This window comes from Centrocercus urophasianus, unplaced genomic scaffold (genome assembly GCF_019232065.1).
Source record: "Centrocercus urophasianus isolate 14NV4802_14NV808 unplaced genomic scaffold, USGS_Curo_1.0 seq_33, whole genome shotgun sequence".
Lineage (NCBI taxonomy): Eukaryota > Metazoa > Chordata > Aves > Galliformes > Phasianidae > Centrocercus > Centrocercus urophasianus.
Window position 1 is genome coordinate 2540986 of NW_024884900.1, and position 16211 is coordinate 2557196.

The window sequence follows — 16211 nt, forward strand, 5'->3', positions numbered from 1 at the left end:
GCGACCGGGGCCGCACTGAGCATGCGCGGCGAGGGCCTCGTCCGGGCGGCGGGCGTAGAGCTGAAGCTGAGCATGCGCGATACGCGCCCACCTCCCTCGCTCCTGGCATGGAGCTTGCGTAGATGGTGCGGCGAAGCCGTTCGCTCAGTGCGTGCGTATTGCCCTCTGTGAAGCCCCGAAGCCCGCCGCTTGTGCCCGAACTACCCGAAGTTCCCTCTGAGCATGCGCACAGCTGAGGGGGGCTCGCTGAGGCGCGCGGGTGCGCGTGCGCTGCTGATGGTTGAGCCGTTCTGCGAGGTCAGCCCTGAGGAGGGGCTGCGGCGTGGACCCCGCCCCTCCTGAGCCGGCACCGACCTGAGGAGAGATCCGGGCGGGAGGGACGGGCGAGGAGAGGTGGGCGTCCCTCCTCAGCTGGGAGGGGAGAGGCGGTGGGGGCGGTCCCAGAACATGGCGCCGGCGGGGAGCGGGCGGGAAATCGGCGGCGCGGAGCTGTGAGGGACGTGCGGCAGCCCGGGGGCGGGAGCGGTCTGCATGCAGAGGATTGCCTCTAACCTGCCATCTGCGTTCTTTGACGTTCGGGCTGGAGTGCTGACGGTCGGTATTTCACCAGAAATAGCCGCTGGTTGTACTGCAGCCTTTCCCTCCTCGTTAGAGGTTGTAAAAAATTACAAAAGTGATCAGAATTCTGCTTGTCAGTACCTTTTTAATATGGTGGGTTTTTCTTTTTCTTTTTCTTTTTTTTTTTTTCCCCACCAAAGGCATGATTTTCTTTTTTCTTTTTTAGGGCTAAACACGAGGTGAATTAGAATGTCAATAGTTGCAGTCCAGCTTGGCCAGTGTGGTAACCAAATTGGTCATGAGGTGTTTAACACCATCTGTGCCGATGTCCGTGGCACACACGGGTTGTGTTCCAAGCAGGAGAATGAAGCCTACCACGATGCTTGTACAGAACGGTTTTTCAGCGAGGCGGAGTCTGGAGGTACAGCATTTTGGTGTTTTGTGTCCCACAGAAGGTCTGGTACTGACATCATCCCAGTTCTACCTTCAGTCTGGAAGAACTGTCCCAGCTTTATGCCTTCCTGACATTGCTTACAACTACAGAAGCAAAATCAAAACTGGTAGAATGCCTGAGGCCATGGATCGTGTCTGCCAGTAGTACAGCTGGAAATGGGACATGTATGCATAAACAATCTTCCCTTCCAAATATCCACGTTTCCCATTGTAGGCAGATAATACCATGGAGTAGGGTCTAGACTATTTGAATCTAGTGTTAACAAGCAAATTAAGACATTTCTTTCCCAAAAGATCCATGTCCCTGTTATTCAGATCTATCTTTAGTACTATCAGTGGTTCTCTTGAAATCCAGGACACTGCTGCATCCTGTTTTCTGTTCTAGTTGGGCTTATGTGGGTGGAAGGAATACAACTTGGGCCATGATGCAAGTCGGTATCTCATATAAACAAGTTGTGATGTTGGCACGCAGTTTTGTTTCTCTTCCCCATACAGTACCTGTTGCCCGGGCTGTGCTTGTTGACATGGAACCTAAAGTAATCAGCCAAACTTTATCGATAGCTGCCCGGTCTGGCCACTGGAAATACGATGATCAGTCGCACTTCTGTCAGAAGCAAGGGTCTGGGAACAACTGGGCAAATGGGTAGGAATAATTTCCAGCTTCGCTAGCGGAACTGTAGGGGATAATGAGCTGTCTGTGCTCGCTAGGAGTGATACTGTTGCAGCTGCGTGAGAAACATTGTTTAATGACTTAAGGTAGAGAAACAGTACATACAGCAGCAACCTTTCTACACTGCTTTTTGCAAAATGAAATTGGTATTTACAGGGAAAATGTAATGGCTTAGAATATGTTTAACAATGGGTTAACAATAAGTTCAATTTATAAACAGCTCTTTTGCAAAATAAATGCCACAGCTGAGGATTATTTACTACATGTAGAATGAGTGACACAGTGCCAGGTTATACTGGTAATACAAAGAAAAGTACCCTTTACGAATAGGCTGACCTTACTGCCTTTATATCACCTGCCATTTTTTTTCCCTTTATTCTACAGTTACTCTGTTCACGGGCCTAGAAACAAAGAAGTAATCATGAATCTAGTGCAAAAAGAAGTAGAGAAGTGTGACCGACTCAGTGGATTTTTCACAATAATGAGCATGGCTGGTGGTACAGGTTCTGGTCTCGGAGCATTTGTGACTCAGTGTTTAAGAGATGCTTTTCCAAGCTCGTTTATACTAAACCATGTTATCTGGCCCTATGGCACTGGTGAGGTGAATGTCATTTTTCCCAGAGATGTTTTGCAAGATTATAATTGTGATCACAGAGGAACAGAAACCTAAATAAACTGCTTGCTTTTCATGAGTAAAACAGAGTAGATGCAACTGAAATAAACTAGAAGAGAAACACTTCGTTCTTTGAAAGTTCCAGATGACACAAAACAATTTGTTTGCCTCATATTTGGTAGTTTAATGTAGTTTCATTAAAAAAAAAAAAATTATCATCAATCAAATAAAAAAAATCGTGGATATCTTAGGCTTGTAAGAAAACATTTAAAATTTACTTATAAAAGCACTGTGGTATAATGCAGTTTCATGAGAAGCTCTACTAGCTATCTAGAAATCTTCTGTTATGACAGTATCTGAGCATGGTAATCAGTTCCCAGACAAGTTTCATTCTGAACTGAGATGAGTTAACGTGATTTTCATAGGTCTTGCTCCATTTCCATGAAAAAGCTGTGACCTTATTCTGCACTTTGACAAAGATGAATCACTTCCTTAACTACAACTGAGTAAATGACAGTAGCCAGAGGAATATATTAACCTATAGAAAGAGATCAAGTTGTTTGACTCTCATTTGGTGTTGGTTTTTTTTTTCCTTTTTCCAGGTCATTGTTCAAAACTACAACTCTGTTTTGACTCTGTCACATCTGTATCAGTCATCAGATGCTCTTCTTGTTCATGAAAATGATGTCATCCACAAGATCTGTGCTCAGCTGATGCACATTAAACAGATCTCCTTCAGGGATGTAAATCAAGTCATTGCACATCAACTGGGGAGTGTTTTCCAGCCTGCTCACACAGCAGAAGCTGGATTTCACTACAGCAGAAACCCTTTAGGTACCTAACTGCAATGTAGATACTTAAGGCATTCTTACACATCTTTCTGTAATCATTTCATTTTGGGAATTTAAGTTCTTCAGTCTCTTTTACTCAACTATTGGATATAACCCAAGGCTTACGATAGTAAAAATAGATAGGGAAGCGAAAGACTAAGTTAGTAATTCAACTCTAATTTTGTAGCAGAGTCAAAAATAGATAACCAGCTTCTCGTTTCCTTCTTTACCAGAAGACTCATGTTCCTCCTTTTTCAAATGACTACCACTCCTGTACTCATTTACCTTTCAGAGGAAATTTCTGCTGGGCACTAATTTTAGACTGAGTTTTAACATTTAACGTTAGGTTAGAAGTTTGTACAAACAAAAGGCTAGTTTTGTGTTCAGCTCAGAAAACACACTAACGTGCAACTTGGTAGCAGCAAGCAACTGGCTTGCCAAGATGCTGCTTGTAAAATTAAGCTCTCATTTTCCTTTCCACCTCTTCAGAAGCATAGAAGGTCTTTAAGATTCTGAGCCAGACTAAAAGGAGGGCAGGTCTAAATTGTCAAATAAGAGCTGCTAACTTACCTCTATAAAACTCAGTGGTAGGTTGTAAATCTTTGCATTTTGTCAGATGCGTCTGTATATTTGTTAAATTTAAACTTTACATATTCTGCTTTCTTACCTTCAGTTACTATCTTTGTAAAATCCTCATGCTCTTCTTCTTTTTTAACTAGCCTATGCAGTATTTTGCCAAACATGAGCAGCTGTTATTTCTTTTTTTTTTTTTTAAGGAGACTTAATGGAAACTTTAGTTCCACATCCTGAATTCAAGATGTTGGGTCTCCGTAACATACCTCAGATGCCTGAAAACTGCCTTGCATATAGCACGTTCAGTTGGCCTGGACTCCTCAAACATCTGAGGCAAATGCTCATTGCTAATGCTAAAATGGAGGAAGGTAAGAAGCGTTCACTCAGCCATCGCTCTTTAAGAATACATCTTTACATTGAAATAAAGCTTACTGTTTTGTGGGGCTCACTGATTTCAGTCACTCCTTTCAGAAGCAAGCTGCTGCCCTCAGACAGCAGGAATTTGTCTCCACATAGCCAGCTGCTTCTGCACTACTCATACAGCTGCCACTCCTGGCTTGCTCATGTTTTTGCTCCCAGACATCTCAGTTAATTATAACTATTGAAAATATGCAAAACAACAGTTTTTGGTCATGCACTTAATTTACATGATTCATTTGGAACATTCTTTGAATCATTTGTTTTGCTATGCTTTTTCTTGTTATACCTACTAATAAAAATCATATGCTTAGCTTTCCCATATCATTTACATTGAGAATTCAGCAAAGCTTCCACTTATGCAAAGAATGGGCTGGCAGACTGCTAACTATAGAAAAAAGTATCCGTTTCTCTGGTAAGATTAGTGACTACCAGGAAAACACTGCTGGCCAAGCTCAGTTTTCCTCTGAGAATTGTGTAATTGCTGCTTAGCAGACATACAGAAACTACAAACCCTAGTATGACCTCAGCTTGGGGCACAGAGTTGGTCTGAATCCATATTTCATGAAACATTAACTTTGTTTTATAACTTGTTTGCAAAAATCTTGCAGGTATTGATTGGCAAGTACGGCCACCATGCCCAGGCTCCTCCATCTCCTCCAGTCACTCCACAAAGAAGCTGCTGCATTTCAATACTTCCATTGCCAACCTGGTCATCCTGCGAGGAAAAGATACACACAGTGTAGACTTAGGTGAGAAGGAAGGGCACAACATCCCAGCCTTTTGTTTCACATCTCAACTGTTTTCTTTGCGTGAAAGTGAAAATAAAACAAGGTCACGTATTTGACTAATAAAGTCAGTATTCCCTCTAGAAAGATTTTAATGTGCAAGGCCATGTGTAATTAGTTAGGACTGTTGTATTTACAGCTAAGGCTTCTATATTACCTGAAGAGTTGTAGGGAAGGACAAAGAGACTGAAGTCTATATATATACAGTAGAATTCTTAGCAATATTGTCTGAAAATATATTTTGCTGCTTCTGGAATGACAAGCATACCTCATACATGAAGTACTGACAGCAGAGTACATTCCTGGGTAGTATAACTGTTTCAAACATTCAGTACACTTGAAGCTGACCACCAGACTTTTCTCAAGGGCTGAACTGATCCACCAAGCGCTGATTAGGTCAGATGGGAGTAATGAGATCAAGATGCAAGTCCTTGTAGCTTTACATTTACCAAAATATCCACGTTTATCTTATTTCTGCTACAGGAAGTTTCCGAGATCCCTCATTATATACATCATGGCTAAATCCTCAGGATGCTTTTAATGAGTGGAAAACCCCAAGAGCATTTAATAAGTATGAAAAGTCTGCTTCTCTGGTTAGCAATAGCCAGTTCCTGCTGAAACCTCTTGACAATGTTGTAGGAAAAGCTTGGAATATGTTTGCTTCCAAGTAAGTGAAAATAATTCTGTTCATTTCCTTTATAGCTGACATTATCTTCAATGGTAGCAAAATCATTGCAGAGAAAGGTCATTTTCAGCAAAGTAATGGTGAATGAGCTTGAATACTGTTCCCACACTTCAGCAGAAACATTTTTTTTACTTCAAACATGATGGCAGGGTGCTTACCTTGCACAGAACAGTGCGTGTTTCCTGTGGATTAGCAATACCACATATTCTAGGGCTATTGATTTGGCTCCCTAAATTTAGCGCATTCCAGATTGCCCATTCTACAAATAATACATACAAACTCTTTTACTGATCACACAGTTTCTAAATTATATGCAGACATGCTTCACATTCCAGGAAACAAGTTCCTGGCTCAAAAACACAAAGTTCAAAAACACTGAGGGGATAGAAAATGACTGCCTCTTTACTTGGTCACCATGAACCCAAGGTAACTGAGTGTCACAGCAGACACCTAATAAACAGGAATTCGGTGATTAAAAGTCAAAGGAGAAATACTGCATCTACTAGCAGTGTTCCTATTTTTATCACCTGCTGCAAAAACAGCAGTGATGGGAAGCAAGCTATCCTGTACACACGGGTTTAGGCTCTGCATCTCAACTTTATAAATCACTTTTCTCATTTATTCATCATAGCTCCTTCTGTTTCCCAGTTGACTGATTTTGTTAGATACAATTCTGTCTCATTAAGCAATATACAAAGTAATAAATGCTATTAGAAAAAAGTCATGATTTATCAGTAAGTATGAATTACAAAATGAGTTCAAGAGAGAAAGGTAAAACCTAACCACCAAAATCCATTTGGATTTGTTACAGCAACTATACAGTCTAATTGAATGTGTCAGATTCTTCACAGATTTCTAACATCTTGTCTGTTTTTGTACTGTGACTTTGACACACAGAGCCTACGTTCACCAGTACACTAAGTTTGGAATTGAAGAGGAGGATTTCTTGGACAGTTTCACAGCTCTGGAACAAGTTATCTCCAGTTACACCAACCTTTGATTTTTGAAATGGTTTCTTCCTGAAAGAACCCAGCACTGGAAGACCTTCCATCAACTATCAAATATATAAATTACTGGACTACAACTATTTGTTAATCTTGTGAGCAAGGCATGTATTAGAATCAAACTGGATGAGAACTATGTTTATATGCACAGATATTATTCTTATTTAACAGATATAGTAGCTGTTTTCCAATACAGCTGATATCTGCTGTAGCTTAATCTTTGAATGTCATTTTCAGAACTTGCATATTTTTAATAAAGAATTTCTATACAGAAGGGCTTTTCTCTAGGCATTCCAGCTTCTCCAGTTCCAATTTTTCATGCTATCACTTTGCCCTGGAATGCTTTAATACTGATAAAAACACACTCTATCAGAATTATTAAGCCAAACTCCATTTGGGTATCATTCAAGAGACAACAGTCTGCCACATGGTGCTTTAAAGCGAAGTAAAGCTTAAATTCTACTTCAAGGCTTATAGCTTTGACAAAACACTGGAAGTTCTGAACCATCTGGGAAGAAAGAAAAAAAAAAAAAAGAACACCTGTGAATGGGGATCTTCATTTTCTTTGCATCTTGCAGTTATATTAAAGATCACAATGGATCCCATGTTTTCCATACACTTACAGGGAAAACCGCAACTCTTGCTCTTCCTCCTGTGTTAGGAGAGCAAGCAGGTGTTCTTTTTTAAATCTACTTTTTAGTACTTAAAGAGATTTGGGAGGAGAATTGCTGTTAGATTACAGATGGATAACACTGTAATCTTATCATATAATTTCAAAATTTAAGAACCAGGCTTTTTATTTTCCTGATAAATGTTACAACGACCACAAGGTGGTGCCACCGTGAAGCTGCAGCCTGCAAACACAGCAGCCAGGTACAGGAGCAAAAGTGACCAAAAACCACTCAGATAAAAAAAAATCAGATCAATCTCAAGGACTTTTCCTATGAGAAGTGGACAAGTATCACAGTTACAGTTTAAGCCTCAGAGCTATTCCACTCCAAGCCACTGAGCTTTTAATTAAAAGATGAGCAAGCATGCAGAACAGTAAATATGTTAAGGACATTTGCAACTTGGCCTGCATAGAAGTCTTGCCCTGTTAGAAATTCTAATCTAGATTTTAAATCTGCAGTGACTTAACACAGCAGTAGATGCAGAAATGCTCTTGTAATTCTGCTGGGCTTCAGTTAGAGGCCAGCAGACACTGTATATTACTCTTATCTCTACTTCCTTTCCTAGTTTCATTTACCTCTTCATTTTTGTTCAGGTCAGGAACAGAAGTGCTAAAATCCGTCCAGGAACAGCTGTTCTCAAAGTAGCTCAGGAGCACGAGATCTGGAAAGGCAAACAAATCTGACACGATCCAAGCAACTGCACAACTGATTCTGGAGAAAGTCCTGTGGTAAGTTCACAATTGCTCAAATACAGAAGCAGCAACAGCTGGCCACTGCCATGGCTGTAGTTTCAATGCATGCCACAATGGGTTCTGATACATTTTGTGAGAGTTTAAAGATAAGCAATGTTAATCTCTAATGCCTTCAGAAAAAAAAAAAAAAAATACAGGATGGAAGACAAAGAAAGCAAGTGGGGTAGATGTATTCAAGTGACTTTTCATATTGGAAGATGCTTGATGTGTATGACAACACATTTTGACACTGTTCTTACAGACCACAGTGCACAATCCAACAACTCAGCTCATTTTGCCTTCTCTTTTCACTCAGCTGCTTTAATTCCGGTTTTAGGAATTCCTCCTCAAAAGGAAGACATAATAATCACAGTTCAACTATTCAGATATACTTCATTTAAAACCACATATAGTTTTCATAGGCAATTATTTGTGATTATTTAATATTTTTGTCACTAAATTACTTCCTGTCAGCTCAGAGATAAGGGACTGTTACGATCAAAAGGGATTTTCTAGTGTTCTGTTTTTGTCAATTGAACTATTAAGCTGGGTGGGTATTCTCATGCAATAAACTGGAGGAAAGATTGCACAAAACACCAAGAGAACCAGCTCGGGCAGTTCAAGTTTGCAAATAGCAAAGGGTCAGGAAAGCAAGCAGAACAGCGAGGTTCTCCTTCTTCCCTCCTTCAAAAGGCACAGGATACTTAGCAAAGGTAGAAATCATTTTTCCTAGTGTTAGCTATAGATACTGTTGTCAGACTAAGGATTTCTTCCAGTGTCAGAGATGAAAACAGGTAACTCCATTTCTGAAAAACAGTGACTGAGTCCCAGGGATGGATATTTTTCCTCATTGTGATGCTGTGTTACAAAAGAGCTTTTAAACAGCTAGGACAGGTAAGTCCTCTCAGCAACAAGGAAGAGAGCTACAGGCTATTGTACTGCTACATAAGTAACTTGCAGAAATACCACTGCATTATGTCTGTGTATTTACAATTCCAAGCATGAAGCAAATACAGCAGCACTTATTGCAGCCACAATGACAGAACCATTCACCCGTCCCTTACAGCTGCATCTATTCTTTAATGGAATATGTAACTTCCAGTTAACAAAGGAGCATATTTGGGTTTAAGTTTAATGGCTTAGCTATGCCACAAAATTCACTGCTGCTTAACAAGATGCCAGTCAAGTTTTGAATTTTGACAATGCAGATTTCTTGAAGCTACAAAAATTGGAGGTAAAAACAGAACTGTAACTGTTGCATTAGTTCTTATGATCACCTTGATTTCATTGAAGGCTGACAGGAATTATTTCTGGCTTCTCCGGGTCCCTTCCTGCCAGCGTTTTTTGCAGCTGACCTCAGTTTTGAGACTCTCACACCCTCTCCCAAACTAAGCCTTCATTTTTTTTTAATCTGTGGCTGAATTCCTCTATTTTTTCCCCAGGATGTGGAGAGCACAGGGTCAAGTGGCAGGAAGTGAATAACTATTCTCAAATTTACATCATCTTAAATTATATTAGAAAGTGGAGAATTCTTTCTTTATTATTGCTTTATGGAGAAAACTGGTTTTGTAAATAAGAGCCTGAGCCTGGCAGAGGGCCGTTACTTCATTAGCAGCTGAAATGAGCAAGGTAGATCAAAGGCAATCCCAAGGCAATGGTGAACTGTGGGATGGCAGCACCAGTGGCCCTGACCCCACTGCTTTTAGCAAAATACCCACAGGAAGTCCATGAACCAAGGAACAATGCATCAAATCTCACTATTGTTTGTTGTCACGGACAGGTGCAGGTCCCCTGGAAGTTGATTCAAGGACTAACTATAGCAGAAATACTGAGTGAACAGGATAAATTTATTTGGTCACCAGAAAATACAGGGCCTAAGTTACAAGTACTTTAAAGAGTGACTGGCCTGTGACAGGGCACTGATGCAATTTATTTGGACTTGCTTGTAAAGTAAGACTTCATAGCAGTAAAAAAAGAATATGAACAATGAAAATGAACTTTTAGGAGACTTACCAGCATGGAGATAGCAACAAGAACAGTTCTAGATTAAGGGCAAAAACCAGAATTCTGCCAATATGGAAAAAGGAAGTTGTGTGCGAATTAGCAGCTGGTGCACGACTGGGAAACGTTAGGGTGAAAAAGGTATTGAATGATTCATTCATTTCCTTTGGCATTTGTTAATAAATTCAGTTTAAGTGCTATGAAATGACAACCCAAACATCCTAAAGGAAGTACTCTCGGATGTCAAAGCGCACTTTAAGGAAGCCTGAGATTTGCCGGACACTGCTTTAAAAGCTGAACAACAGCCACCAGGAACGTGACTCATGGATCTGCTGTATTACGAAAAGCTACAAAAAGAGCAGTGCTGCTGCCATTTCTCTACTGCTTTCAAGGGCACCCCAGCCACACCTTTACCAGTGTAGCAAATTCCAGTGTAAGCTTCTTCCTCAAGCCAGCAGCACGGCTTGGACCCTCTGACAGCCTTTAACCCGCCTGGATGCAGAGCTGATAATCCCAAATTTTAACTGCAGAGCCTTTCCGGTTTTTTCACTCAAACTGGATGTTCACAATGGCCCCTTCTGAGCACACATTGTATGAATCCTCTCCCTCCAGACAGCCACTTCCCCTCTGTCCGGGTGGGTAATGAGTCACCCACCTCCGTGAATCAGCAGAACATGCTTAACCCCTTCCCAGAAGCACCAACAGCTGCACATCAGGTGGTGTTTCAAACAAATGTTATTGCCAATGATACAGAGCAAGTTGGGAAAGTCTGGAGATGGCTAAGTGTAAGAGATTAGTAAGGCCATAATGCTCCATCAGATAGAAAAATAAGAAAAATGAGGACTTTCTCTTGGCCAAAACTCCTCTCAGTATTTCCTGTTTCAGCTTCAGGAAGCCGTGAGCTCCCTTCACTAATTATATATGATGAGAAACAAATGCCATCGTAAACAGTATACGTGCACTTCAATGAGTGCGTTCTCCAGACACCATTATTGTACCTATTTGGTTAGGCATACGGAATAATGTTTGTTCAAAGGCTCACATGAGTACACTTCAGTTGCCTGAGAATGGTGTAACTGTGGTCAGATGACATGATTCAGTTTGAGCCTTTGCCCAGCAAGCTCCTATATGTAACAGATCAGTGACTGGAGCGCATGAGCAGCACACCACCCAAGGAGCCAAATGGAAAGCAGCCTCATCCCACAGAGCACACTCTGAAGGTGCAATGAAACACTGACTCCGTAATCCTTGGTTGGCAAGGGCAGCAGTAGAGTCATTGTGGCAGCCTCAGTCAGAACAGTGAGAGCTGGGCAACAATTCAGAGCTGCCACTCAGCTCCAAACAATACTGGGTTCACTATGAACTCCCATATAAGAGTGCTGTGGGATGGCTGTTTCTACCACTTGCAAAGAGTACACTGGGACATTTATTTCCTCCTCACCCCACATGGAGCAGCTCCTACATGACTGAGTCACCAGGTCTGCAGATGTATACGTGCAGCTGTTTGATGCTGTAAATCACGTCCCTCCCTGCGAGAACTTAACTCAGCTTTTCACATCATTTTCCTCTGTAAGACTGTCTCCAAACTCAGCTTTTTCACTGTGGAGTATTATTGTGTAAAAAAAAAAATAGATGTGAACCAAATGCGTACTGCGATAAAGTAGCTTATTTTTCATCAACAAAGGAAACCTGAAATCACACATCCACGTGGGATCTCACTCAAACTTCAGAAAACTCCACTCAAGAGCCAAACCTCAGCTTGTACAGAGAGCACTGAACATGACAGGCAGTTGGGACTGCAGGAACTGAGCAAAGAGCCATCAGCTCACCAGGAGTGAGCATCAGGCTGCCATCAACACCAGCACCTTCATTACTCAAGCAGAATGACCAACTCTCTATCACAGCTGAACCCTACCGCCAAAGGACAGCACAGGAGATTTCCAACTTAAAGACACAGGGAGCTCACAATCTCCTGGATCTGAGATATCTTTCAGATATTCTCCATCTCAGCAATTCTCCATTACAGCAAAGAACAGTGAAATGACACACACTACCAATGCCACAGGGAAACAAAATGCTTAAAATCACTTGGGGAGACAGAATTCAGATCTGTGGGGCTCCTCTGTCACTTGTACATTAAAAAAAGTAGATTATGCCTCAAACTGCTGGTATTAAGGACAGAGTATCACTCAAGCAGAAGCACAGAAGTCACCTATCTGTACTTCTTCCACAGACTGAACAGCAGTTTCTGGGGCCATCAGGAGGCGGGTGTGTAGCGGAGCAGTTATCAGAGCAGGAACAACACACAAAGCTCACAAGCCCTATCTTTTGCCTTTCACCAGGAAATATCAGTTCATTTCCTTATTGCCAATTGCCTGGGCATCACATTTCAGCTTCTTGGGAAACCAGAACAATTAAGGGAGGAGCAACTCCCCCGAAACATGGGAGGTGCTGCACACTTACATATCCGTATCTGAACAGCTTAAATAAGGTTTAGAGAGAGGCGACCTTTGATTTAATGCTCATGTAGTCAATGCTCTGAATCATTCCTTAAGTGAACAGTAATAAAAACCCCTCCAGCAGATTAAAGAGCAATGTGAAAGGCAAACTAAAACAAAGCATAACCTCTTTAACAGGTTTGTGTGTGTTTTTCAAACAATTGAACATCACCGCCAGTGAATATGCAGAACAACTTCAGAGCCCAACAGCCTGAACCCAGCACAGAGCTGCCAGCTGCATTTTTGACCAAAATAGCATTGTGCTGAATCCCTGGTGTGTGCCCAAAGCCCATCAAAGACTGCTTGGCCTTTCCTGTCTGCTTTAGTTGGAAGGGCAGATGGTTTCCTGGACATCTGATGACCATTTCTACCTTTGAGCTCCTGTTACTGGCTCAGGTTGTGACACCTCTCCTGCTCACACTGTGACCAAACAGCTGCCTCTTGGGAACACTGAGTGCGTGCAGCCACCAAGTCAAACAGAGGAAGAAACGTGAGGCTGCAGCTCTGTCCTCAATGGCACACGAGAACTTCAAAAGTCACAGCAGGATCAGGAGATTTCTGCATAATCCCTTTTAAAATGAGTTTGCAAGGGCATAGGCAAATATCTCCCCTCTATCTGATTCAGGAGGCACCGGGGTGTTCCACACAGAGAGCGAGAACTTTGCTCTGTTTCCTGGAGAAGTTCCAGCAACAAAGTCTCCCCTGGACCAGACCCCCACTCCCCCCCTCACGCTGCAGTCCCATGATCCCATTGGTAGGGGAAGCACTTACTGTTGGGAGGTTTTTTCCTTCTCCTGCTCCAAGAAATAAAAAACACAAGCTTGCAAAAAACCCCTCAGAACTCACAATCCCAGATGAGCCATCTCCATTACCTCCATGACTGCTGATGGCATTTTTTAACCATGTGTTCCAAAGACAACTGCTAGTATTTTTACCTCTAGGACCACCCCCAGCCACCACTTATTTTTACACCTGCAATACACTTTGCTCATTACCATTCGTGTTTGTGCTTGATAACTATGTAATGATCCACAGCGTTCTTATTTGCAATTAGTGCTGCTTGGAGTGCAGAGGAAGCTGGTTCTAATGAAATAAATAACGAAACCCCAAAACACAGCAGAGAGAAACACTGAGGAACAGCACTGAGCCTCACAAGTATCAGTGATGGGTGCCTGCCAGCACAAGCAGCAGCAGGGCAAGCTCAGCTAGCTGCAGTACTGGGAACCACTGGGATGGAGGTAGGGAACTGCAGATGGAGCAGTTCCTGTTTGCTGTGATGGAGCAGAGTGGGACTGGTGCTTCCATTTAGCACGGAGAAGTGTGACCTTTTCAACTTATCCATCAGATAGAGCACGGTGAAGCTACTGAGGCTGTTGCTTTTTGCAAACAGAGCTCACTTTGGGCCACATCAAACTCCATGATTGACTGCTTCCAGTGCACAGCTGAAAGTATTCCTGACAAAACTGTGGGCTAAGGCAGCAAAATGCATCCCGATGAGATGTGAAAGGCTCTGGGCCTTTCTCTGTAGCCACAAAATACACTGCAAACACAACTTCTATCTTCACACTCATCAAAGAGCACAAAAATGGGATAACAAATTTCAAAGTGTAACCAAATTCAATACACAAAAAAGGAAACAATCCAGCTGGAATAAACATGAGGAATCTGTTATTTATTTAAGCAAACATAGCACTCTCCATTTTCACAACCTTACCTTGTATTAACTTTTAGCAAACTTCGCTATCTCCCATTGCTGAAAAGGTAGGAGGAAGGAGAACGAGCAGTTCTCTGTTAAATACTTTCAGAAAGAATCAAAACAACGGCACAACTCATCTGAGTAGTCATGTAAACGTGACATGAAGCACTGTATGCTTATATTTCTCACTTTACTTTTCAGTGTGCAAACAGATTGAAATAAAAGGGGGGAAGCTGGGCAAAGAGGCATCATTACAAGGAGACTGCTAGGGCTTTCAGAAAGTTATCATTTATTGGCTCAAGGGGCTTCTTCCATCCCTTTTTAATTATTAATACAATCTCAAGATGCCCTCAAGATGGCATAAACTTCAGTGACTCCTACGAAAGGCCTTAAGACACTACTGGAACTGCAAAGTAAACAACAGCATCCTATGAACAAATGGCAAATTTGAGGGAAAAAACAATGGCACAGAAGCAAGAAAGGTTGCAAACAGCTGTTTCACTAACCCAAAAATGCTGAAGAAAAATGAAACAAACAGCCATGAGCTGCTGACCCGAGTTATTACAATGTGCAAAATTAAACTTTTAGCAGACTGAAAAAAGCAAAGTACTAAAAAGAGCTTATTTTTTATTATTATTTTGTGAATGTGTATTGCATTAGAACAAGTTCTTTGCTATTTAATTGTCAAAGAGCTTATTTAGACCCAAAAGAGAAAAAGCCATTAGGGCCAAGAATTCAGAGAAACTATCCACCTCTTAAAACTCAGCAGAGGCAAATGAAGGGCCTTATTGCTTTTAACGGCCTCATGCTGCCTCCCCTCCTGTTGCTTTTAACTACCTCCCAGCACCCAGGGCTCAAATATTTAAATGTAACACGGCTACGTTAAGAAAAGTCCATATTTAAAGCCTCCCTGTTCACTCAATAATGTTTGAAGTTATACACGAAGCGTACAAGATAAACGTTACAAACCTGACACACAACCGAGATGGAGCTTTAAGAGATGCTTCGGATGCAGCTTGCCACACTGCATGGCTGGTGTGCTCATTTCCATCACAACTGAAAAACATTTATATGCCACTGATGTTCAATGAAAACAGCTGGAGATGGATGAGGGAACGGTCAGATGAGAGATACCAAAATGTCAGACAGCCTACCGACTGTTGTTGCCATGAGATCCAACAGTCAACATCAGTCTGATAAGCTATCCGACAGGATGGTACAGCCATGGGGATGTCACGACGGCTGGCAACACAGGAGGACATTCATGCAGGATTGAACAAAATCCTGATTCTCACACCTTGCTCATGATCTGCCCTAACCTAATGCAGGCATGAATGTACAACCCAAACAAGAGCAAAATCAAGCCTGCCTTGTGCTCGTGTGCCACCTGTTGATAATGCTAACTGAAAGTCAAATTAATTCCTAATCCCCCCTAGGCTAAAAATCAAAAGCAACAGTTCTAAAATCACAGGAGTAGTAATACATACACAGCAGCAGTGGTGTGGCTGTCTATTTTCAAAAGAGGGAAGAGATCTGTTTTAATATGGATTACGTTCACATACATTAAAATCAGAACACTGACTTAAAGCAATATTTTATAAGCGTCTGAATTTTCAAACCTCAGTGTGAGGTTCTCTATGGCTCCACATACAATTGCTGGGTTTGACGCCAATTCTCTGTGTTAATCTGGAATCTTTATACTTCCCCCTTCTCTTCTCCTTCACAGCTCATGATGTTGTGATCAGTGGCAAACATCAACCAAGAATTCATGCTAACAATCATAGCTAAACTCGCCTATTTTAAGCAGTGAGCCACACTTCACCCAGTGATACACCTTCTACTTTGTTCTGATAAGAAGTTCTTAAGAAAAAGGGAAAAAAGAATAAAGGGTGGTTTCAGCACCATTTGTGCAGGAAGGATGAGTAAAGCATGCAACCCATGGGCTTAAGGCTTAATAAAGACGAAACTCAGCATACAAAAGGGGAAAGGAAAAGAAACAGCTTAAAAAGACCGACACAAGAAA

General features: G+C 41.8%; 1 protein-coding gene across 3 annotated transcripts; it reads left to right on the plus strand.

The window, feature by feature from the left end:
- Positions 1 to 72: 72 nt before the first annotated feature.
- On the plus strand, positions 73 to 6865 carry TUBD1 (tubulin delta 1). Of its 3 annotated transcripts, none has more exons than XM_042829971.1 (9): positions 73 to 297; positions 785 to 979; positions 1507 to 1654; positions 2066 to 2282; positions 2897 to 3128; positions 3901 to 4065; positions 4726 to 4866; positions 5386 to 5569; positions 6485 to 6865. In XM_042829971.1, exons 2-9 carry the CDS (start codon positions 808 to 810, stop codon positions 6585 to 6587), a joined length of 1362 nt encoding a protein of 453 aa, XP_042685905.1. In that variant the 5' UTR covers positions 73 to 297; positions 785 to 807; the 3' UTR covers positions 6588 to 6865. The 3 variants fall into 3 exon arrangements, with proteins under 3 accessions (XP_042685905.1, XP_042685904.1, XP_042685903.1); XM_042829970.1 differs by lacking the exon at positions 73 to 297 and adding an exon at positions 307 to 393; XM_042829969.1 differs by lacking the exon at positions 73 to 297 and adding an exon at positions 464 to 594.
- The last annotated feature ends 9346 nt before the right edge of the window (positions 6866 to 16211 follow it).